Below are 25,210 nucleotides of genomic sequence, written 5' to 3' on the forward strand. Positions count from 1 at the left end.
CTTTAGTTTTCAGATCATTAATTTTAGGGTATCTCCATGTGGATGTCCTTGGTTCCATCCTGTTTGGAGTTTGCTCTCTCTGCTGTTCAGATTGGGTAAATTCTATTGACTTGTCCTGGTCACAGATCATTCTGTTATTTGGTAAGGTCCCTGACTCTATCCTCTGTCATCCCCACTCTATTACTGTGCCCATTCAGTGAGTTTTTATTTCTGTTATTGTATTTTTTCAATTTTATAATTCCTTCTTGGTTCCTTTTATAACTTCTATTTCTTTGCTGAGATTTCTTATTCTTTCATTTGTTTCAAGAGACTTTGTAACTGATTGCTGAAGCATTTTTACGACAGCTGCTTTAAAATCCTTGTCAGATGATTCCACCATCTGATTCATCTGGTGTTGGTGTCAGTTCATTATCTTTTTTTGCTCAAGTTGTGATTTTCATGGTTCTTGGAATGACAGGCGATTTTTTTTTTTTTTACTGCATCCTAGACATTTTGTCTGCTATGCTAGGAGGCTCTAGATCCTACTTCATTCTTTCATTTTAGCAGCAGGCACTTTGTTCAGGTTGGGCCTGCAGGTCCTGGGCTATTTCTGCATGCTGTGGCTCCAACGGCCGTTTAGGTTTCGGAGGCTTTGCACCGAGATTCTGCTCGGGCTCCCGCTGACCTCTGCTGGCAGCATCAGAGTGGGTGAGAGAGGTCTCTCCAGGGTGACCCACTGGAGGCCTCGCAATGGAGGAGGCGAGTCTCAGGCCAGCAGGCTTCCCAGAGCAGGCTGCTTGTGTGGCAGAGTCCCTCTGGCCAATGGCCCTGGGCAGCCCCAGTAACTCTGAGTGGGAGAGGGAAGTCTCAGGACACACGAACAAAGAGGCTTGGCTTCCCCAGATGGGCCACTTCTTGTGGTGGGGTCCCTCTTGCCAGTGCCACGCAGCCACCATGGCATCTCTCAGAGGAGGAAGGGAGTCTTGGGCCCAGCAGGCATGGAGAATATTTCACAGGCCAGGTCGACTGTTGCAGGAGTAAGGTGGTAAGGAGGAGTCTCTCTCTTTCCACTTGTACTTGACCGCCTGGCATCTCTTAGCAGGAGAGGGGAATTTACGGTCCAGCAGGGAAGGAGAGCACTTGTCCCAGCTGCTTATTGTTGGTGGGGCTCCCAACTGATCCCCTTTGCCAGTGGTTCCGGGCTCCCTTGAATATATCAGAGGGACTCCCAGTCCATACTAGGGAGGAACAAGCCTAACTGAGTGGCCTTCTGTTGCTAGATTAAGGCTCAGTAAACACAGGGTCTGGGCCGCCTTCTCCTTTAGGTGGAGGGATGTAAGACATCCTGCTGCTCTGTTGTTCTTCCAGTGCTGGGGTCCCAAACCAGTCAGCCTTCCTCTTACCCCATTCCAGAGTTCTTGTTTGGTTGCCTCTTGTGTTTTCCAGGGTTTAGAGTTGTGCACAGCAGGAAGGAGCAAGGAGAAAAAGGTTTATGCCATCTTGCCCAGACTGGAAGTCTTTAGACATTATACTTTGAAAGGAAGTGCTCCCATATCTAAAAATTAGTAGATAAGCAGGGTGCAAAAAGAAAACACATGAGAGCAATACATGCTTAGAACCAAGTTTTCATGTTATGAACCTAGGAGAAGAAGATCATAAATAACCTCAGATTCATTAATTCATGAATTCTTATCCTCAAGGCAAATGAGAGCAATACAACCTCGAAAGTACAACTGTAGCCCAGTAGATCCACACTGAATGAATGCAAGATACCACTGCTCGATAAGCTCTGTGTACATCAACCTGGTGGGGATGGAGGTGGGGTGTGGGAGACAATGCTCCATGGGTCTTTCTCTGAATGTCCTGCAAGCAGAGGCCCTGACTGCCCTTATTCTAGACCACCTTTTCAAAAAGTTTTACATAGTGAATAGTCTTGGAAGATACAGTGTCTCCCTCTGGGGCAAATGATGGGTATGTTTACTGTTCAGTATAATGAAGATGTGTCCCTCTAGGGCAAAGGTCAGGCAGGATTACTGCCAATTATAAAAGACTGATGTTCCCTAAGTCTGGGGCTCCTCTCCTACAACGTATGTGCAGATGTTCCCCTGGCCTTCCTAGTGCTGCTTTATGGGAACTGGGGCTCAGGAACCAGAGCAAATGATAACATTCTGGCTACTGTTATTATTATGAGTAATAAACTGTACTTGCCTTCTGCCAGCATCCATGAACCTGTGGCAGGCTAACTTGCTAGCCTGCAACTGGGGTAAAATTTCAGACTCTTCCATTTTTTACAGGGGATGGAGAGTTCAATGCAGAGGTCAATAAACTGCAGCACATGGGCCAAAGCCAGGCTATTGCTTGTTTGCTATAAGTAAAGTTCTGCTGGAATACTGTCACCCATATTTGTTTACTTACATCTATGGCTGCTCTGGGGCTACAATGGCAGAGGTGAAAAGTTGCAACAAGATCGTATGACCCACAAACCTTAAAAAGTCACTATCTGGCCCTTTAAGAAAAGGTTTGCTAACCCTTGATTTAGATATTTATTTCATATAACAGAGCAAAATAAATTCTAAACTGGTTAAACTGTTAAAAAAGTACAAACAGGAGGAGGATTGAGGAAAGACAAAGGAGCAGGAAGCAGCAGAAATCTGTCTCCCCAACTGGACATGAATCTCAATCTGCCTGCTGTGCTTTGTCTTTGACCCAGGAGTCCTGGGTCCTCCACCAACATCTATGAAACTCTGCCAGGTGACTTGTTGGCTTGTAGGCTGAAAGAGCAGACCCTCCACAGTTAACACTAGCCCCTGGCTCCTTTGAACGTCTCATGCCATAGAAACAAATTTTGTCAAGAACCAAGGGGATCTCTGGGACATCTCTTTAGTATTCTCATTTACAGTAGTAGAACTTAAGAAAAGCTTGCAGAAGGGGCCACTACCGGCTCAAACTCTTCATTGACAATCACACACCTGGTAAGGAAGCATTACTGACAGAGCACAGAGGAACATGGCCTGCCCCGTGGAAGAAGGAAGGTATAAATACCAACCATGACCAGGTGACCAAGTGTGAATATGAGCAGAGTTATAAATATACATATTATCTTCCTTGTTTGGATATATATAATTGTTTCTCCTCCCCTCCAACTGTTTTATATAAGATGGGTCAGTGGTGGTTAACATTATAATGTCATCCTTAGGTTAGAGGATCTCAAAAGAGAGTGAAAGGAGAGGGTGAATACATCCTTCCTTGCATGAATAATAGTTGCAACAGATTAGGCAGAAGCAAATGTTTTATTTACACTATGGATTGAAAACATAAATACAGGTAGAAGGGTGGGTACAGATGCTGAGTATCCAAAGAGGTAGACCACGCTGTTAATACTGAGTCCTGTGCCTGCGCTTCTAAGCAGGGGTTAAGGAGCCCTAACACCGTATTTCTCAGATTCCCTTGCCCAAGGGGTTCTGATTTAGACTCCACCAAGAAGAGGCATTTATGCAAGATTTAGATGGCAAGAAAGGAGAAACCATTATTCCTCCCTGGCAGCAGCTGGCAGACACAAGGGCACACAACAAACACTGAGTCTGCAGCAGCTTCCAAGCAAGCTCCTGGGAAACATTTGCTTTAATGTTGCCAGCGTCTCAGGTCACTTCCAGTGGTGTCCTGTGAGTCCAGCACTTTTCGACTTTCTCAAAGCAAGAAGCAGTTCTCTCTGACCTTCACTACCCCAGGCCTTTCAGTGGCTTTGTAAGCATTCAGTTAATTTACTTTATTAAATCTGTTCTTGCTAAAATACCCAGGATGGTTTCTGTTTTCCTCACTGGTACAGATGGGTAGGATTCAGTCAGGTGGAGATCAGAGCAGGGAAGAGAAGCAGCACATGATGTATGAAGGTTAAAACAGACAATAAAGCTGAACAAGTAGGTCAGAACTACACTAAGTAGGGTCTTCCTCGGGTTCAGGGCTTTACATAATTCATCTGACAAACGTTTACTACATGCCAGGCTCTGTTTTTGGTATGGGAAAGAAAAACAAAGACTCTTAGGTTGGGGAGGACCTGAAAAGGGAAGGGAGGAGAGAGATAATAAACAAGATAAAATCTATTAAGTGGTAATAATTGCTATGGAGAAATTCCAAGCAGTGTAAGGGGATAGGAGGGAAGGTTGTTATTTTACGTCAGGCGGTCAAGGGAGAGCCTCTCTGATAGAGGCTCACTGAGCAGAGATCTAAGTGAGCAGACAGAGACCAGAAAGCCAGAGAGGAGTCTGAGTTCAGTGTATTCAGAGAACAGCAAGAAGGCTAGTAAGGCTGGACCGAAGCATGGCAGACCAGACTGAGTAAGATGGGAACCCCTGGAGGTTCTGAGTGAAAGAGTGAGACATCTGGCTGCTCTGTAGGGAACAGACAGTGGAGATGACAAGAATGGAACCAGGAAAACCAGGCAGGAGATCACTTAAATAATAAAAGGAATATATGACAGTGACTTGGACCGAGGTATAAGAGTACAAGGGGTGAAAAGCAAGTAGTTGAATTCTGGATATATTCTGAAAGATTTGCTCATAGAATAGATGTGGGAAGGTAAAAAAACAAACAAATAGGGACTTCCCTGGTGGTGCAGTGGTTAAGAATCCGCCTGCCAATGCAGGGGACACGGGTTCGAGCCCTAGTCCAGGAAGATCCCACATGCCGCGGAGCAACTAAGCCCATGTGCCACAACTACTGAGCCTGTGCTCTGAAGCCCGCGAGCCACAACTACTGAGCCCACATGCTGCAACTACTGAAGCCCGCGTGCCTAGAGCCCGTGCTCCGCAACAAGAAAAGCCACCGCAATGAGAAGCCCACGCACCGCAACGAAGAGTAGCCCCCGCTTGCCGCAACTAGAGAAAGCCCGCCGCAGCAACGAAGACCCAATGCAGACAATAAATAAATAAATAAATAAATTTAAAAACAAACAAAAAAACAACAGAAGAGTATAAATGACTCCCAGGTTTTTGGCCTGAGCAACTGAAAGGTAGCATTGCCATAAACTGCTGGAGTGAAGACTGAGGGGAACAGATTTAGGAGAGGAATCAGGAATTCCGTTTCTGACACATTAAGTTCAAGATGCCTATTACACATCCAAATTGATATATTGAGTAAGAAGTAATGAAGAGCCACCATAGGCTCTGAAAACGGAATGGCTAAATGAGAACTGAACTTGAGATTAACCTGGTTAATGTCTGATAAACTGAGCAGCGGGGGCAGGGCGCAGTCACTGGAAGCCAGAAGTAGAGGAAAAAAAGCTAGCTGCAATGTTCAGGAGGACAACCTGAACTTCGAGGGTGGCAATGAAAATGGATTGGGGCAGAGGTTCTCAATGGGGCCAACACTACCCCGGGGGGTATTTTGGAAATTTGTGGAAATACTTTTGTTATCAAAATGGTTGGGAGGCCCTAGTGGCAAAAAGTAAGGGAGGGGTCAAGTGTTTCATATCTCCTGCAATGCTTAAGATAGTCACACACACACACACACAAACACACACACAAAAAGTGTCCTTTAATCCACTTCATTTCAAATGACTCACCAGACCTCCATACTTGTTAAAAACCTATTATAATCATCCAAGCTTAGATCCCAACTTCATTTTACCAATGAAGTATTTTCTGCACATCTTACCATACACTGAATTTTCCAGGAATGCAGCTATTATGTAAAATGAGGAAAGAAAACACTTTCTTTGATGCAAAGCTCTTATAAGAAATTTCAGCATTTTGAAAAACCATGTCACAGAGAACAATGCTGTTTCTAGTATTTAAGTCACCAACACAATACCTGTATCCCATGTTATATTCGTAGGTGTCACCTATAAATACATTACAGAAGCGATTTGAGATGCTTTTGGTAGACTTGGAACCAAATATTAAGTTAACAGACATATGAAATGCAGGATTCTCACTAATCAAAGTTTTTTAAAAAGTTAGTGTGGTCATTTTATGTATTAATTTTTATAGCACAATGATGAGAAATCTATCTTGCAATAGTTATTTGAAATTGAACTTGTTTATTTTGGGGTTGCCTGTCATCTTTAAATCTTACTCTGAAAGTGTCACCAGAGGTCCACCTCACTTCCCTCAACCACTCTTACTACCAGTTCTGTTTCCAATCCACCCACATAGATCAAAGGAACAGAATAGAGAACCCAGAAATAAACCTGCACTTACACGGTCAACTAATCTACGACAAAGGAGGCAAGAATACACAATGGGAAAAAGACAGCCTCTTCGGTAAATGATGTTGGGATTACTGGACAGCTACATGCAAAAGAATCAAAATGAACTATTTTCTCTCACCATATACAAAAATAAACTCAAAATGGATCAAAGACTTAAATGTAAGGTCTGAAACCATAAAACTCCTAGAAGAAAACATAGGTGGCACGCTCTTTAACATCAATCTTAGCAATATTTTTTGGATCTGTCTCCTAAGGCAAGGGAAACAAAAGCAAAAATAAACAAATGGGACTATATCAAACTAAAAATCTTTTGCACAGTGAAGGAAGCTATCAACAACAAAAAAAGCAGCCTACTAAATGGGAGAAGATATTTGCAAACAATATATCCAATAAGGGGTTAATATCCAAAATACGTAAAAACACATAAAACTTAATAGCAACAACAAACAAACAACCAACCTCATTAAAGAATGGGCAGGGGGGCTTCCCTGGTGGCGCAGTGGTTAAGAGTCCACCTGCCAATGCAGGGGACATTGGTTTGATCCCTGGATCGGGAAGATCCCACATGCTGCTGAGTAACTGAGCCCATGTACCACAACTACTGACCTGGCACCCTAGAGCCCGCAAACCACAACTACTGAAGCCCTTGCGCCTAGAGCCTGTGCTCTGCAACAAGAGAAGCCACCACAAGGAGAAGCCTGCGCACTGCAACAGAGAGTAGCCCCTGCTTGCCACATCTAGAGAAAGCCCGCGAGCAGCAACGAAGACCCAATGCAGCCAAAAAAAATAATAAAAATTAAAAAATAAAGAATGGGCAGGGGACCTGAATAGACATTTTTCCAAAGAGGAAATGCAGATGGCCAATAGGCACATGAAAAGATGATTAAAAACACTAATCATCAGTGACATGCAAATCAAAACCACAATGAGATACTACCTCACATCTTTCAGAATCACTATCATCAAAAAGACAACAAATAATAAGTGATGGCGAGGATGCGGAGAAAAAGGAACCCTCATGCACTGCTGGTGTGATTGTAAACTGGTGCAGCCACTATGGAGAACAGTATGGAAGTTCCTCAAAAAAATAAAAATAGAACTGCTATATGATCCAGCAATTTCACTGCTGGATATTTACCCAAAGAAAACAAAAACAGTAGGTGGAAAAGATATATGCACCCCGATGTTCAATGGAGCATTATTTACAAAGCCAAGATATGGAAGCAACCTTAGTGTCCATTGATAGAGGAATGGATAAAGAAACTGTGGGGGGTGTGTGTGTGTGTACACACAATGGAATATTACTCAATCATAAAAAAGAATGAAATCTTGACATTTGCAACAACATGGATGGACCTTGAGGGTACTATGGTAAGTAAAATAAGTCAGAGAGAGAAAGACAAATACCACATGATCTCACTCATATGCGGAATCTATAAAACAAAACAAACAAACAAAACAAAATGAAAACAGGCTCAGATACAGAGAATGGGTCATTGCCAGAAGGGAGAGGAGAGAGGATGGACAAACCAGGTGAAGGGAATTAAGAGGTTCAAACCTCCAGTTATATAATAAATACATCACAGGGATATAATATACAACAGAAGGAATATGGTCAACAATACTGTAATAACTTTGTAGGGGGACAGACGGTTACTAGACTTATTGTGGTGACCCTTTCATAATGTATGCAAATGTCAACTTATGTCATATACCTGGAACTAACATAATATTGTCACTGTATTTTTATTAAAAAATAAAATAAAATAATTTTTAATGCTATCTTATTTGTGCCCATAGGATTTTAATTTATGGAGGTGACTGAGTGCCAACATAGGCCAACGCTATTGAAGGAATATATTACTTACATATCCCAAGAGAAGGGTGCACACCACACCACACAGGGTTTGTTCAGGAGACAGAGGAGTGAGGGGGAAGCCTGGGCCAGAGCCTTTACTGGAGCTTCCTCAGGAAAGGAAAGGCAGAGCAAAGTAAACAATGCAGGATTGGCTAGTATGAATTATTCCAGAGGGCTTTGCGCTACAAGGCTATCTCTAGTTTTCTGGTAGCTGGGCCTGGGATGATTTAGGACAGGGAAAATATTGGCTTGGTATGTGAGAGAGTTAGATAAGGAGGTAGCTGAAAGCTACAGATTCAGAATTACATATGAAAGGCATGCTCAAGGTAAACTGCTGTTAATCTTTAGGAATTAGCCCCGGGGAGGGGCAGTCTCTGTAAGACTGCAGAGCATCAAGAATGCAGAAAATAAGAAATTATAGTTCATGTAATTGACCCTGTGGTGAAGAGATAACAAATAGACAAATATAGAATCTAAGAAAACAGAACAAATACAAACAACAGAAATTCACAGGCTGATCCTAAAATGTATATGGAAATGCAAAAGGCCCAGAAGAGGGGAAACAATCTTGAAAATTAAAAAAACAAGACAGAGAACTTATACTGCATGATTTCAGACTTATTACAAAGCGAGAGTAATCAAGACAATGTGGTACTGGCTTCAGGAGAGACAAACACATCAATGCAACAGAATAAGAGCAGTCCAGACACAGGCCTGCCCATATAGTTGACTGAATTTTTTACAAAGCCCTAAAAGTAATTCAATGGTGGAAGGAAAACCTTTTTCAACAAATGATGCTAAAACACCTGAATATCCATATAGGGGGCAGGTGGTAGGAAGGAACAATCTTGACTTTTACCTTATACCATTCATAAAAATTAATTCACAGACCCAAACGTAAAAGTTAAAACTATATATGAAGCTTCCAGAAGAAAACACAGACTATCTTTGCGACCTTAAAGCTGACAAAGATTTCTTAAAAAATACAAAAAGTACTAACCATAAAAGAAAAAATGATAAATTGGACTTTATTCAAATTAAAAACTTCAAAAGAGGGACTTCCCTAGTGGCACAGTGGTTAAGAATCCACCTGCCAATGCAGGGGACATGGGTTTAAGCCCTGGTCCAGGAAGATCCCACATGCCGCAGAGCAACTAAGCCCGTGTGCCACAACTACTGAGCCTGCACTCCAGAGCCTATTAGCCACACCTACTGAGCCCATGTGCCACAACTACTAAAGCCCACGTGCCTAGAGCCTACGCTCCACAACAAGAGAGACCACTGCAATGAGAAGCCTGTGCACCGCGATGAAGAGTAGCCCCTGCTCACTGCCACTACAGAAAGCCCACACGCAGCAATGAAGACCCAACACAGCCAAAAATAAATAAGTTAGTTAATTAATTAATTTAAAAAAAAAACAACTTCAAAAGATACCACTAGGAAAATGAAAAAGGAAGCCACAGACTAGGAGAAAATAATCATACTGCACATCAGGCAAAACACTCATATCCACAATATATAGAGAACTCCTACAAGTCAATAATACAAAGTCAGACAACTCAACTTGGGTAAAATATTTGAACAGACACTTCACAACTATGAAAGGCCAATATGCACATGAAAAGGTGCTCCTCATCATCGACAGTCATCAGCAAAATGTAAATTAAAACCAAAATGGTACCACTTCACATTCATCAGGAAAAAGATGTGTAATCCCACATGATGATGAGAATATGTAGCAACTTTCATAAATTGCTGATGCAAGTATAAAATAGTACAACCACACTGAAAACAGACTGGGAGTTTCTTATAAAGTTAAATATATACCTGCCCTATGACTTAACAATTCCACTCCTAGGTATGTACCCAAATCAAAACATATGTTCACCAAAAAAACCATTGTATAAACACATTCATAGCCGTTTTATTCATAATAGCCAAAAACTGAGAACAACTCAAATAACTATCAACGGATTAAAAACTGTGGTACGTTCATACTACTGAATAGTACTCACCAATAAAAAGGAATGAACTACTGATACACATTACATGTGGATAAATCTCTGAAACCTTATGTTGAGTTTAAGAAGCCACTTGCAAAAAGCTACACGTTATATGATCCTATTCATGTGAAACTCTACAACAGGCAAAACTAAACTACAGTGATAGCAACGGGAACAACTGTTGCCTGGCTGTGGAGGAGGCGGCATTGACCAGAAATGGGCATAAGTGAATTTATCGGGGTGAGGAAAGTAGTCTATAGCTTAATTCAGGTGGTGGATAACGGTTTTTACATCCATCAAAATATGCTGAACTTGGACTTCCCTGGCGGTCCAGTGGTTAAGACTCCATGCTTCCAATGCAAGGGCCACGGGTTTGATCCCTGGTCGGGGAACTAAGATCCCACATGCCATGCGTCGTGGCCAAAAGGTTAAAAAAAAAAAAAAAGCTGAACTCATTTAACTAATTCACTCAAAATCATTATATTTTATTAAATGTAAATTATACCTTTAAAATGGTAACATTCATTGCATATAATAGCCATATAAAAGTTGCATAAAACAGAAATAATATTTGAATAAAAACAAATACCTTTGTCCACCTGCAAAGCTTCACCCCAGAGTGGCTCCCAATCAACTGATAACCTGAATGAAAAAACAGGGAACACAAAGTTGAACTGATTCAAAGCCTCATATCAAAAAGTGATTATAAAACTGTAGCAAAATCATTTTTCTTTGTTTAAATAATGATAGACAACAATCCAATGCCACTAAGGTTTAATTCACCAGGATGATAATACAATTTAAAACATGTATGCATCTAATAACACAGACTCAAAATACATAAAGAAACAATAAGCTAATCCAAAATCACAGGGAGATATTTTAAGATCTCTCAGTATATAACAGATCTCATAGACCAAAACTCAATAGAGCTCTAAGATCTGAAGCAACACAGTAAACTCGATCAAGGACACATAGAGAACGCTGCACTCAACAACTACAGGATGCACATGTTTTTCAAAGACCTAAGGAACACTTATGAAAATGAACCATGCACTGGACCATACAGCAAAAACAAGTAGCAGTATATTTCAGTACAATGAACGACTGGGGAACTGTCATCAATAATCTTCAAAAATAAAGAATCAGATGGGCAACAGGAGATTAAAATAAATATTGCCCCCAAAAGTGGGAAAATCAAACTCTAGGAACCTGGCATGAATTCTCAGCACTGCTCCACAACCTATTTAAATATTTTGAGCCACGTAAGACACGAAAAGCATGGAAAAGCCACACCAAAGCAATCACATTTCCTTATTTTAACAGACTAGCAGAGCAAACAAGTAGAAAATCCTGATTTCAGAAAACATTTAATAAAGTTTCTCATGAGGCTTCAAGTAATAAGCCACAATTATCACGAGTCTCTTGCACAAAAAGACTCTTGACTTGCAGATAAATGAGGTAAACGGAAAATGGATGATGGCACAAGTGGATCAGTGGCTGGGTAAACATCCATATTCATAGGGTGATGATTAATGGAACAAAGTCAATTTGGATTACAAGTCTCTAGTGGCAACATTACAGGGCTTTGTCTTCTATCCTCTTCCACATTTATGTAAACATCTCACATATAAATAAAGCACTGCTTATCTACTTGAAGATGGAACTGAGTCCAACTGATCAGCTAATCTCAGATACAGAATAAGCATTTAAAAGATCCCCAGAGAAAATTCTAGTTCTTTTGGACTCCTACATTATATGTTGCTCATACCACTATCATAGAAATCACACTGTATTGTATTAGTTCTTTATATCTTTCTCTCCCAAGATACACAGGATTCTACAAAATTCTGCATTTAGGTAGGTATGAAAAGACTGCACAGTATAGGATGGAGAGACCTGTAGCTGACCACAATACACACTATGCAGTTACTAAAATTGCAGTGCAGGATTCTGCTTGTAACCAAGATGGAGTAACAGAGGATTTACTCTCCCACCTGAAATACCAAAAACTGGACAAAATACATGAAACAACAGTTTTCAGGACACAAAACATCAGGCAACCAAGGATGATGATCCAAGAGAGATGGGAAACAAACAAGGTTGAGCCCTACCATTACCCAAGCTTATTGCCTTGAAAGTTTCCAGGCTGTGCAACAGGGAGAGACAACACAAGCAGAGCTCAGTATTCTCCCCAAGTTGAGGACACAGAAGTAGAGAGGGGAGCCTCTGTGGCTGAAGTTTGCAAGATTGAGTACTGGAGAGACAAAAGCTACACAGAGATTGAACTCAAGGGTCTGCAGAGGATTCCTGTAAGTACTTGCATGAGTACTGCTTAGTGCATATGTGAGAGAAAAACTACCCAATAATGGGAAAGAACCATCTGAAAAGATTAAAGGCATGCCTGGTACTCACAGCCAGCTGGGAACTGTGCCTGTTCCTACCAGTCAGACAGAAAACCTCAAAATTCCAAGGCATTGGGCAGAGTACACAGAAGTGTTCTGCCTCAATGGTGGGGGAAAAAATTAGCTGTATAGTGAGCCAGCTCTGGTCTCACCCAACAAATCATAAAAGCAAGATGAAAAGGCTCAAGCTGTTTCCAAGTAATGTATCTTCATCCCAGAACAAAGCTCAAGAATGTGTATAGGAATTCAAAAATATCCAGTACCCCAAAACATAAAATTAGATCTGGCATCCAATCAAAGATTACCAAGCATGCAAAAAGATAGGAAAACATGACCAATAATGGAGAGAATAATCCAGCAACCAAAACTGACCCAGAAATGACACAGATGTTAGCAGATAAGGATATTAAAACAGTTATAATTGTATTCCATAAGCTCTGAAAATTAAGTAGAGACATGGAAGTTAGAAAAAGACCTAAACTGAACTTCTAGAGATGAAAGCTACATCTAAGCTGGAAAAATACGCTGGATAGAATTACTAGAAGATTCAACATTAGAGACGAAAAGATTACTGAGTTAAACTTGAAGACAGCAATAGAAACTATCCAGTCAGGTAAAGCAGGACAGAAAAAATAATTTTAAAATATGAAAAGCACATCTGTGAGCTATGGGTCAAATTCAAGTGGCCTATTATACATGTAATTGGAGTCCCCAAAAAGAAGAAAGAGAGGGGGTGGCAGAAAAATATTTGAAGAAATAATGGCCAAAATTTGTCCAAATTTGATTAAAACTATACATCCACAGAACCAAGAAGCTCAACAAATCCCAAGTAAAGAAGCATGAAGAAAACTACACTGAGATATATTATAATTAAAATCATTCAAAATCAGTTGTTAGAAGAAAATCAGGGGGTAAAAAACATTACATTTGAAAGGAACGAACAAAAGATGACTGCAGAGCCCTCATGAGAAGCACTGTGATCCAGCAGACAGTGGAATAACACCCTTAAAGTGCAAAAAGGAAAAAAACTGCCAATTCTAGACACATCAGAAAATATCCTTCAAAAATAAAACAAAATTAAATAACAAAAAAAATCCTTCAAAAATGAAGGCAAGGGGCTTCCCTGGTGGCGCAGTGGTTGAGAATCTGCCTGCCAATGCAGGTGACACGGGTTCAAGCCCTGGTTTGGGAAGATCCCACATGCCGCGGAGCGACTAGGCCCGTGAGCCACAGCTACTGAGCCTGCTCATCTGGAGCCTGTGCTCCGCAACAAGAGAGGCCGTGGTGGTGAGAGGCCCGCGCACCGCGATGAAGAGTGGCCCCCGCTTGCCGCAACTAGAGAAAGCCCTCGCACAGAAACGAAGACCCAACACAGCCAAAAATAAATAAATAAATAAAATTAAAAAAAAAAATGAAGGCAAAAGAAAGCCTTTTTCAGATATACAAAAGCTGAAATAATTCATCACCAACAAACCCACACTATAAGAAATGCAAAAAGGAGTCCTTCAGGCAGAAGGAAAAGGCCATCAGACAACACAGATTTACACAGAGGAATGAAAAGTACCAAAAGTGGTAACTACATGAGTCAATATATAAAATTTTTTCCTAATTAAATCTGTAATAGATAATTGTTTAAACCAAAAGAATAGCAATGTAGCACAGGGCTTAAAACATGTGTAAAACTAAAATGTATGAAAACAATTGCATAGAGGTTGAGGAGGGCAAAAACAGAAGTATTGAAGGTTCTTCCACTTTACATGAAGTGGTATAACACCACGTGATGACATACTGTGATACTGTATAGTATAAAACCTCAAGCAACCACCAAGGAACAAAACGGTGCTATAGCTAATAAGCTAACAAAGGATGTAAAACAGAATCATACAATTTAAAAAACAATCTAAAAGAAGGCAGTAAAACAAGAGAAAGAAAATCAAAGAACACATGAGACAAGTAGAAAACAAACAGCAAGATGACAGATTTAAACCTATTATAAAAATCACTTTATTCCTATATGAATGAGACTTTTAATTCTGCATCAATACTGACAAACAGAACAATAATCAGAAGTATTAAATATGATTTGACGTAAAAAAAAATCACTTTATTTCTTAAAAAAAAATAAAATAGGGCTTCCCTGGTGGCGCAGTGGTTGAGAATCTGCCTGCTAATGCAGGGGACACGGGTTCGCGCCCTGGTCTGGGAAGATCCCACATGCCACGGAGCAACTGGGCCCGTGAGCCACAACTACTGAGCCTGCGCGTCTGGAGCCTGTGCTCCGCAACAAGAGAGGCCACGATAGTGAGCGGCCCGCGCACCGCGATGAAGAGTGGCCCCCGCTTGCCGCAACTAGAGAAAGCCCTAGCACAGAAACGAAGACCCAACATAGCAATCAATCAATCAATAAATAAATCTTAAAAAATAAAAAAATAAAAATAAAATAAAACGTATGGGAAAAAAATCCAGGATATTTGTATAACCTCAGGATGGGAAAATATTTCTCTTTAAAAAAAAAAAAAATCACTTTATTCTACTCTAATTAAAAGGCATATATATTTCTATGTAAAAAAATCTGTATATTTTTGTCTGTCTCCTCTAATAAGTTGAGAGCTCCTTGAAGGAGATATTTCAAGTATCTTAAGTTCCTCTGCATTGCCGGAACTGTCACATAAAAGGATCTCAATAATTATAGAAAGAGGGAGGGAGGGAAGGAAGTCGGTCTACTCACCCCCAGTCTATTACTCTTTCTTCTACAGGAAACCAGTATTATTCGTTCATTCAGCTGCAGCCTTCTTCATAAGGTAGGACCACAGAAATCCAGATATACTTCTACATAAAACACTTCTAATTAACCCAGCCTAATATCATATGAGGTTTAATAATTTCCCCTTAATAAACAGTGACGTGTAAAGAAACCAGAGATTGCATCTTCCATCTGCATACCTGAGCCTCACTGACGGTAAAGTACCATCCCAATAAACCAAGCGAAGAAGAACCCTTGCTGGTCCAGGCAGCCAACACACAAGTGATCCACAGAAACAAGACCGTGACTCCTGAAACAGCTACAGCTGCCACGACCACACAGCAGCTGAGCCAACTATAGCGGGACTTCTTTATCTTTGTTCCTCTTGGCAATCCCTATTTTATGTTTCCTCTTTTAGAATGCTTAAGGGTGTAGAATTATAACAGTTCTTGAGGACTTTCACCTTGTTTAGTCAGGGCTTCTCGGAGAGCAGGAGTTATCATAGCTCTTCTTTCACTGGCTTCATTCTTCACTGCGCTCCTGATCAAACTGGTTTCCCCTTCCTGCCGCTCCTTTTCTCTCTGTATTAAAATGAAAAGAATGAAACCCAGAATTGGTAATGGGCAAGGGAAATAACAGCACGACAATCATACACACGTAGCATGGATAGAAGGGTTCATCACGAACCGCAGCCCATAAACCTGTTCTCTTCCAAGTGATCACATTTCCAGTCACACACTGAGCTAAAGACACACCAGGGTCTTTTTTTTTTTTCCCCAAAGAAAGTAACTACATATTCAAATACATATATCCACAAAACATAAATCAATAATCCACTTATCTAGATGTCAAATAGTTTTCACAATCTGAGTACAGACAGCTGCCCAACTTCAGCAAGTTATTTCTCTAAATTTCAATTTCCTCACCTGAAAAGAGAGAAAAGTAATATCTATGGAGCAGAACTGTGTCGAAGATTAAATGAAACAAAATTACCTGGCACAACGCCTGATACATAATACGACTTCACTAAATTATAGGAGTGCTGGTTATAACATCTGCAAGCCCCAAAAACAAGTCAAAAATTTGCTCTGAGCTGCCCAGACAGCCACCTGCTCAGAAACCAAGTCACTCCACCACCTCCACCTGCAGCCCCAAAGGCTTCTTACAGAAGATCCCATGGTGAAAATGTGTCTTCAGTGACAGAAATAAATCTGAAGGATAATATAAAACTGTGTTTCCTTTTGACTCTGGCCACTGGAAAATTCACAGCACAACTCTGATCACTGTATCAGGCCTTGCATCATCCTTGTCTTATATTCTGTCAGTGACGTCATATTACAAGATGACCCCCCCATTCACCCTTTACATTGATTTCTTCCTCTCTTTTTAAATCTCATTACACGTATATATATTTTAAAGTTATCTCAATACCTTTTTGGAAGATGGTTAAAGTGCTAATTAATCATTTTGAGACAACCCACAAAGTCTGTGTTACACTTCAGAGGAGACATTCACCAGATCTTACTAAGAGCTGCAGAAATGCAAAATAACTCACCTGGGCAGGAGCCCTACCACCAAGCCCTAAACTACCCTCAGTGCCTGTCCATTTTCAGTGTCTAGACCCCAGTGAATCAATGAGCAGACTCACAACAATGCCCTTTCTACCTAAAAGTGACAACACCTCACAGATGACATGATGTCTTGGGTCTGTGCTCAACTAATAAAGAAAAAGGAGGATGATCCATGTTTGAACCTGGGCAGGAAGGGAATAGGGATTTGCTGTCCCACAAGGGACGTCCCTGGTGGCGCAGTGGAAAAGACTCCAAGCTCCCAATGCAGGGGAACTGGGTTCGATCCCTGGTCAGGGAACTATATCCCACATGCATGCCGCAACTAAGAGTTCACATGCTGCAACTAAGGAGCCCGCCTGCCGCAACTAAGACCCAGTGCAACCAAATAAATAAATATTTTTTAAAAAGAATCCTAAGCCTTGTTCTTTTTTTTTTTTAAGTCTATTTCAGACCTAAAAGCAAAGATGTGAGCTTGAGTTCCAAGGAAGTCTTGTGGTGGAGCAAAGTGAACTAACCTTGACCTTGAGAGCATTTAAATGTCCCTGAAGTAATTCCGAAGCAAGTTACTGTAATTCCCTACTAATCATGCAATAATTGATAGTAGGTGGCAATATCTGCCCTCAAAAGCCTGTCACCACAAAACATCACCAGCTTAACTGCTTACCCTAAAGGCCACGTAAACCCAAAACTGGACCCAGCATAACACTGGCCTCTGACCACTGTGCTCAGAGCTCCAAAGACACCCCAATATGGTTTTAAACATGAACTTATGACCCCCATAAAATGAACACACTCTTAAAGAATGGCCATGGAGGGCTTCCCTGGTGGCGCAGTGGTTGAGAATCCACCTGCCAATGCAGGGGACACGGGTTTGAGCCCTGGTCCAGGAAGATCCCACATGCCGTGGAGCAACTAAGCCCGTGAGCCACAACTACTGAGCCTGCACTCTAGAGCCTGTGAGCCACAACTACTGAGCCTGCAGGCCTAGAGCCCGTGCTCCACAACAAGAGAGGCCATGGCAACGAGAAGCCCGCGCACCGCAATGAGAAGCCTGCGCACCACAACAAAGACCCAACGCAGCCAAAAATAAATAAATAAATTTATTAAAAAAAAAAAAGAATGGCCATGGAACACTGTCCATGTCCCAACACTAGAGAAATTATCTATTATAAAATGTGAGTGCAGCTACTCCAGATTCAATCATTTGGACACATAATTCATATGGAAAGAGATCAGCGGCTATGATTAAAGGTGTTGGGTATTCAGGACAAACATTTATCATTCTTTCCCTCTATGACAGTTTAGTCCTATCTTGCATATGCAGCAGTAACTCCATTTCTGAAAAGAAATACAATGGTTCACAACACTCTCCAAGGAAGTGCAAAGCCCCATTCAAATTCTAATTCTAATCTCCTATCTGCAGACATTTTCCCCTGTTTGCCCAGAATATAACAACATAACAACTGACATAGGACCCGTATATTTTTATTTATTTTTTCATAGCCATTACATAGTCTAAGCAGAAATAAATGAAGATCCCAGAACTGGTCAATCTGGATTCCTTCCTGTCCTGCACACCCATTGGACAACACGTGACCAAGTTCTAAACTTTTAATTCTCAACGTATGGGTTCTCTCCATCCACAATGCCACTGCTTTTGCCCCCAGCCTTGGTTTCACCTAAGGGACAACTGCAATAGCCAAACTAAAGTCTCCCTGTCTCCAACCTTCCACCCCTCCCCAACTCCCAAACCCATCACACTTGTCTTGAAAGAAAACGCATGCCCTCTCCAAGCTGCTATTTTCTGATACACAAAACGGAAAACTGATTATAAGCTCACTTCCTAGGCACTTAGGAAAATGACTATAAATAAGTGAAAAGTTCTTTATAAATAGACGGAAATATATGAATCTGCTGTAATAATGGGAGCCAAAAAGTGGTACCAATTCTCTTAAAAAAAAAAAAAAAAAAAGAAAAAGAAAAAGATATTATACAATATTACCTAATTCATTTCCACACCTTCATCCCAGAAACCACAGTACCACCCCAATATTGCCTAGGATAAAAACAAGACAAAAAGGGGATTTGTTAAAGACTTTAAGGTAAAAATTCCACCTCATTGGTTAAGTGCCAACCTTGGGGTTGAAGAGACGTCACCTGACATTTGAGGGTAAATTTAACACTTAAAGCCTTAAAAGAATTATGAAAGGAGAACCAGCTTCATGTTGTTACACTGGCAGTACTATGCAGCCTTATAATCAGAGCTGGACACACCGAGCTCCTTTTGTAAATTGAAATGTTTCTCTGGTGAGTAATTACCAAGCATCCACCTTTATTTCCAAAACTAATGATACTGATACCACTGTTTGCCTGCTTAACCAGAACATGCTGTGGGGAGTATTTTAGCAACATTTATTTACTGCAGGAAGAAAACAAGTAGCAATCTGCTTTACATTTACAAGCACAACATGAGAGAAACAGAAAATAAACAACCTAAGCACTGGCAGGCTCTTCCTGACTCCTTGTTCTCTACCCAAACTCCTCAGCTTCCCTCCTGGGGAGGCAGCAAAGGGGAGTGAGACAAAGAGATGGAGCCTGGGCTTGGTCCCACTGCTTAGGAGGCAGCCATCCGACTCTGGACAATCTGCTTTGCTTCTCTAAGCTTGTGTCCTGCCCTGTAAAATGATAAAGTGGAGGTGACAGTACAGATACCAGGGTCTTTGTGAGGACTGAATGAGATTATCTAACGTGTACTTCGATTTCTCCTAATCGTCTGAACCTACCCTGGAGCTCTCTCCCCCCACACCTCCAACCCACTCATCCTATTCAATCAAATCACATTGCTTCCCACTGCCTTTAGGACAAAGCTCACACTCCCATGAGAGGATGAAGAGGCCTCCAGGATCCTGCCCCTGCCTTCCTTCTCTATTTCACCTCTCCACACATCCCCACTGCACTCCACTCTTAACATACCAAACTGCTTAGAGAGTTCCCCAACTTGCCATATTCCCCTAACACCCCATCCCCTTGGCACGTGCAACGTTTCAAACTCTAGCTCTCTTGTTCTCAGTTCTCACTCCCACCCTTCAAATTCTCTTTGGCCCTAGAATTACTGCCTTGCTGCAGAGGGAGGGGGGTAGAAACCACGGTGGTATTCTAGTCAGACCAAACGTATCCCATTTGAAGATATCTCCTTAGACAATAATAGTTATTAGTTATCAAGGACATACTATGTGGCAGGCAATAAAATAAAGGCTTTAGATGGATTAACTTACTGTATCTTCCAAACAACTTTATAAAGCAGTTACTGTTATCGTCTCCCACTCTAGCACACAGAGTGAAATAACTTGCCCAGACACACAAGCTGAGATAGTGTGACACCATGAAAGTTAGCGAATATTATTCAAAAGAGGTCTTCCAGTAGGAGTGCTCGGGCCCAACTCTACAGCTGAGGCTCTTAGGTATTAGCGCGTACTGCTTCCTCTGCGGTAACAACCAAGGCAATTAATGTGATGTAGAATGATGAACATGCAGAAAGCAGCTCAGGAACCTGTGTGGATGGACCCCAAAGAAAATGCTCCCCAGAGATACAAAAAAGAAGAGCCAAGCGGTAATAACATCCATCACTGAATTTTAGTATACTGTCTCCAATATCAAATGAACACACAGGACACATATGGAAACCCTGCTGTAACCTAAAAATAATGAAAAACAAAAAACGGGGCAATTATTTTCATGCTGTACTGAAGTTGGAAATATATTTTTTTCCCCTAGATCTGATGATTTTATGAGTGATTTCTATGAGAAACCTGAAATATCGTAAGCCAGCTGCTTAAAGTTCATAAAGTCCAAAATCATTTCATTTCAAAAAATAATTTACATGGACGTCCAAATTTTTCCTTAGTGCTTTTTCTCCAGTGCCCTCTAATGGACATAAGAGGAAAAAGGAAAAGGAAAAAAATGGACCCGCAAACTATTCCAAACTCTTACAGTACCTGTGAAATTTGCTGAAAGTAGATCTTGTGTGTTCTCAGTGCGCACGCACGCACACACACACAATGTTAGCGATATGAAGTGGGGATGTGTGGGCTATGGTTAAGCACTGTACACACATATCAAATGTCACATTATACACCCTAAAAAAAGAAAATCACATTGTACAACCCAAGTATATAAAATTTTATTTGTCAATCATACCTCAATGAAGTTGGAAAAAAAAATTATCCCAAACTCCTCACCCACTACAAATAAAGCTATAAATATCTTCTCTTAAACTTGGTAGATCCAGAAATCTACCTAAATCAGGCATCTCATGCACTGAAATCTATCCCATTTCAAGACAGTTTCACCTTTTAAAATTACTCAGATTTTTATTAAGAGTCATAAAATTATATATTTGCTTTGACCCAGTATCTCAACTTGGAGAAAATATAAACCAAGAAAATATCAATACTCTCTTTTAAGTAAAAAAGGTCTCAGACCAGTGCTAATTACAACAGCAGAAAACCTGAAAACAAACTAAACGACCAACTCTAGCAGAGTGCGTAAGCAAATTTAAAATGCCGAAGCATATTTCCTTCTCATTTCAATCTGTCAGGCTCTCAGAGACTGTAATGCATTTTCACGCACAGTTCTCATCTGACTCACAACAACGCTGTGAGGAAGGCAGAGGTTATGGTCCACGTTTCTCAGACATGGGGATTAAGGCCAGAGAAGATTAAGCTTTGCCCTAAGAGCGCCAAGTTACAAACTGGCTGGCGCAGGCCCTGAACCTACATCCCACAAACCTGTCATTCTTAACAGCTCCTCTGCCAGGGCTTCTAAAATACAAAAGCTACTAAAAATGACAGCAACAACACCAACACACAGACGTATTAGGAAATAAGTAACAAAATGCTGCAAGAGGAACAATCATAATTTTTAATTTGGAAAATAATTTTGGATTCTATAGTTTAGTTTTACACTCATAGAGTATTTTTGGGTTATGATCTCTACAAAAGGAACCAAATATCCTGATATAAGAACGGGCATAGGACAGTGTGTAGTAAAGAATTGGGCCTTGCCCAAAGAGAAGTCTGGCCTTTCCCCAGTTCCTGGAAAGTAACCTCTAACCCCCTGGAACTTCCTGAGTGTTGGGAGTACCTTTATTCACGGTGGGCCCTTCAGAGGCACTTGACAGTTTACGCTATTAGGGTGACTCACGCCAAGTTTTGGGGGTGCTGTGCTGTAGGCTGGATTCAACCCCGTGGGCAATCAATCAATCGGGCATGCCTACATAATGAAGCCCCCATAAAAACTCTGGACACCGAAGCTCAGGTGAGCTTCCCAGGTTGGTGACGCTCCACGTGTCATGTCACACATCCGTGCTGAGAGGGCAGCACGTCCTGAGGACGATGAACGAATGCTTCCCAGACTCTGCTCTATGCATCTCCTCCTTTGGCTGGTTTTTCTGTACCCTTTCCTAGCAATGAACTGTAATCATGAGGGTGACAGCTTTCAGTGAGTTCTGTGAGTCTTTCTAGCAAATGACTGAATCTGAGGGAGGTTTTTAGGACCCCCCCCAAACTTGCAGTTGGTGTCAGAAGTGAAAGCAGTCTCGGGAACTGTGCCCTCAGACTTTGTAGTCTGTCTAACTCCAGGTAGACAGAAAGAGATGCTTCACAGGAAAAAAATACATTCAATCTCACTCAAAATTAAAGAAATGCAAATTATTATTTTTTAAGGTTATTATTTTTCACCTTTCAGGTTGGTAAGATTTAAAAGATTGAGAACACCTGGGGGTTGGCAAGGGTATAGAGAAACAGGCATTCTCATCTCTCTCTTATGCAGTAAGAAGAAATAAAAATGTTTTCAGCTTTTTACAGGGCAATTTAGAAATATCATCAAAATTATAAAATTCTCTTTGATCCAGAAATTTAAATTTTACAAATTTACTCAAGATAAATTTATCAGTCATGAAAAGTATAAGAGCAAGAGTGTTCATTATAGGGAGTTCCCTGGTGGTCTAGTGGTTAGGATTCAGCACTGTCATTGCTGTGGCCCAGGTTCAATCCCTGGTCAGGGAACTCCCACAAGCCACGTGGCACAACCAAAAAAAAAGAAAAAACAAAAAAGTACAATTCAGGAATTAAAATAGGTTTAAAAAAAAAAGTGTGCTCACTATAGAAATCAAAAAACACCTAAATGTTAATCAACAAGAGTCAAATAACTATGGGACATAATTGTGGACTACTACATAAACATTAAAATTAATTAGGCAGATCTCTATCACAGGACTGGAAAGCTGTCATGTTAAATGGAAAAAAGTAGTCTGTAGACTTGGAGTACAAAATTATTCCATCTGTGTAGCTCAAAAAATGAAGTTATACCAAAATGCAGGTGTGTTTGTAAAGGCAGTAAAATACCTGGAAGAATAGTGTCAAAGTGTAAATTGCAGTTACCTGTGAAAGTACATTTAGGAAGAATAGGGACAGGGGACTGTATTCTTTGAGTTTTTTAAACATATGTAAACAGGGTATTAAATTAAATGAAACTCCAAAGAGAGGGTCAGATCAAGTTATAAATTTTCAAAGGATGGGACTTCCCTCGTGGTCCAGTGGTTAAGACTCTGCGTTTCCAATGCAGGGGGCATGGGTTTGATCCCTGGTCAGGGAACTAAGATCCCACGTGCCACGCAGCACGGCCAAAAGATAAATCGAAAAAAAAAAAAAAAAATTTAAATTTTCAAAGGAAATATCTGAGAACAAGTTCAAGAACTTGAAAAGTGCCTCCCTGACATCAAGGATATGAAAGGGTAGAGAGTATGGAGATAACAAGAGAGGATTTTTGAGGATTTCTTCAGAGAATGTTAGAAAGGTATTTTGAGCTCCTTCATGTGCCTCAAATGAAGAGACGTTTGGGGGTGGAGGTCTGTGTTCGCACCTCAAACCCCAGGAACCGCAAAGAAGCCGCTATGTATCCCCTGCGCTCAGACTGATGAATGACTCCTGCCCGGGAAATCCAGAGGGCAGAAGGCCTGACTAGTCGCTTTAGCAAGTGAGCACTGCTGCTGGAGAGGAACCGGCCTGTGCTCCCAGAATAAAGAACTCAGGAGCATTCCCTTGGGAGCGGGGTAGGGGTGGGGGAGATCTTCGATCCTGGCCCATTGGGCAACCAGACAGGAGAACAGACGAAAGACCTCAAAAGAGGGGAAACCAGAGGTACAGGGTTCCGAGGATGGAGTGAGGACCATCAGAAGCACACTTCTCAGAGTAAATGTGCTCAGTGCAAGGTGCCAGGTCCGGAGACACCCATGGACAGTGTCTCCAAAGGAGCACTAAACACGCTGCCTGGAAGAAGAGTCAAGTTTAAACACCTGACAATGAGAGAGCACAAAGTCCTCTTGTGACAGTGCCAAGTAAGAACTTTCCCACTTCTCTTTATCTCCTGCTTCCCCCATCCACACCCCAAACCCTAAGGAGATATTATAAAATAGCTACTAGCAAACAGGCCAGACAGCAGACAATAAGGAGGGGAGAAGTTTCACTTTGAATTAAACTGGAAACTTTGACTTCATTTATTTAGTATTACTTAGTATTACATAGGATTGGACATTCTAACCGCCAAATTAAGACTTTGTACCTTAAAGTGCCTGTCATACTTTATGACCAAAAATGACCAGAAAAGTCATGGAGTCCATCAGAGTTTTCATCCCAAGACAGGGGAAGGGGTCCCCCTCCCATGCAGGTTGAAAAAGGACAGTAAAACTCAAAACAAAGCAGCTTTTATGATAACTTCCCAAAAGTAATCCTTGTTGTAACATAGACTATACCAGTATTTATTACTTTAGAAAGATTTTTCTGTAAGATTTTTTAAATAAGGTTATAAAGACTGTCTGAAGAATATGATAAATATTTTTATAATAAAATAGAGATTTAGGGACTTCCTTGGTGGCACAGTGGTTAGGAATCTGCCTGCCAATGCAGGGGACATGGGTTTGAGCCCTGGTCCAGGAGGATCCCACATGCCGTGGAGCAACTAAACCCGTGCACCACAACGACTCAGCCTGCGCTCTAGAGCCAGCGAGCCACAACTACTGAGCCCGCATGCCACAACTACTGAAGTCCGTGCACCTAGAGCTCCTGCTCCACAACAAGCGAAGCCACCGCAATGAGAAGCCCGCACACCGCAACGAAGAGTAGCCCGCGCTCTCTGAAACTAGAGAAAGCCTGCACACAGCAACGAAGACCCAATGCAGCCATAAATAAATTAATTAATTTAAAAAAAAATAGAAATTTAGGTGCATGTGAAATAAAATTTAAATAAATATTTCAATATTTATTTAATTACTAATAGTGATTTTTTCTGAGGAGATGGAATTACTGGTAGGTTTTTGCCCTTTCTCTATTTTCCAAATTTTCATTATTACAAGTTTGTTAATTTATAGTGAAAAAAAATTTTTTTA

The 25,210-nt window shown here is 41.1% G+C and overlaps 1 protein-coding gene and 1 non-coding gene across 3 annotated transcripts in view; one reads left to right on the forward strand and one right to left on the reverse strand.

Annotated features, from left to right (window-relative positions):
• LOC103017871 (S-adenosyl-L-methionine-dependent tRNA 4-demethylwyosine synthase TYW1) overlaps positions 1 to 25,210 on the reverse strand; it is a 214,919-nt gene that overhangs the window by 162,221 nt on the left and 27,488 nt on the right. For both annotated transcript variants that reach the window (XM_057529605.1, XM_007186512.2), the window contains exons 8-9: positions 15,660 to 15,777; positions 10,638 to 10,690 (exon numbers count right to left, since the gene is read on the reverse strand). In XM_057529605.1, the coding sequence (XP_057385588.1) occupies positions 10,638 to 10,690; positions 15,660 to 15,777 (171 nt within the window). The remainder of the gene's footprint in view (positions 1 to 10,637; positions 10,691 to 15,659; positions 15,778 to 25,210) is intronic.
• TRNAD-GUC (transfer RNA aspartic acid (anticodon GUC)) lies at positions 22,761 to 22,832 on the forward strand. Its single transcript has one exon. It is a non-coding gene; the product is annotated as a tRNA-Asp (tRNA).

Source organism: Balaenoptera acutorostrata, chromosome 15 (assembly GCF_949987535.1).
Source record: "Balaenoptera acutorostrata chromosome 15, mBalAcu1.1, whole genome shotgun sequence".
Lineage (NCBI taxonomy): Eukaryota > Metazoa > Chordata > Mammalia > Artiodactyla > Balaenopteridae > Balaenoptera > Balaenoptera acutorostrata.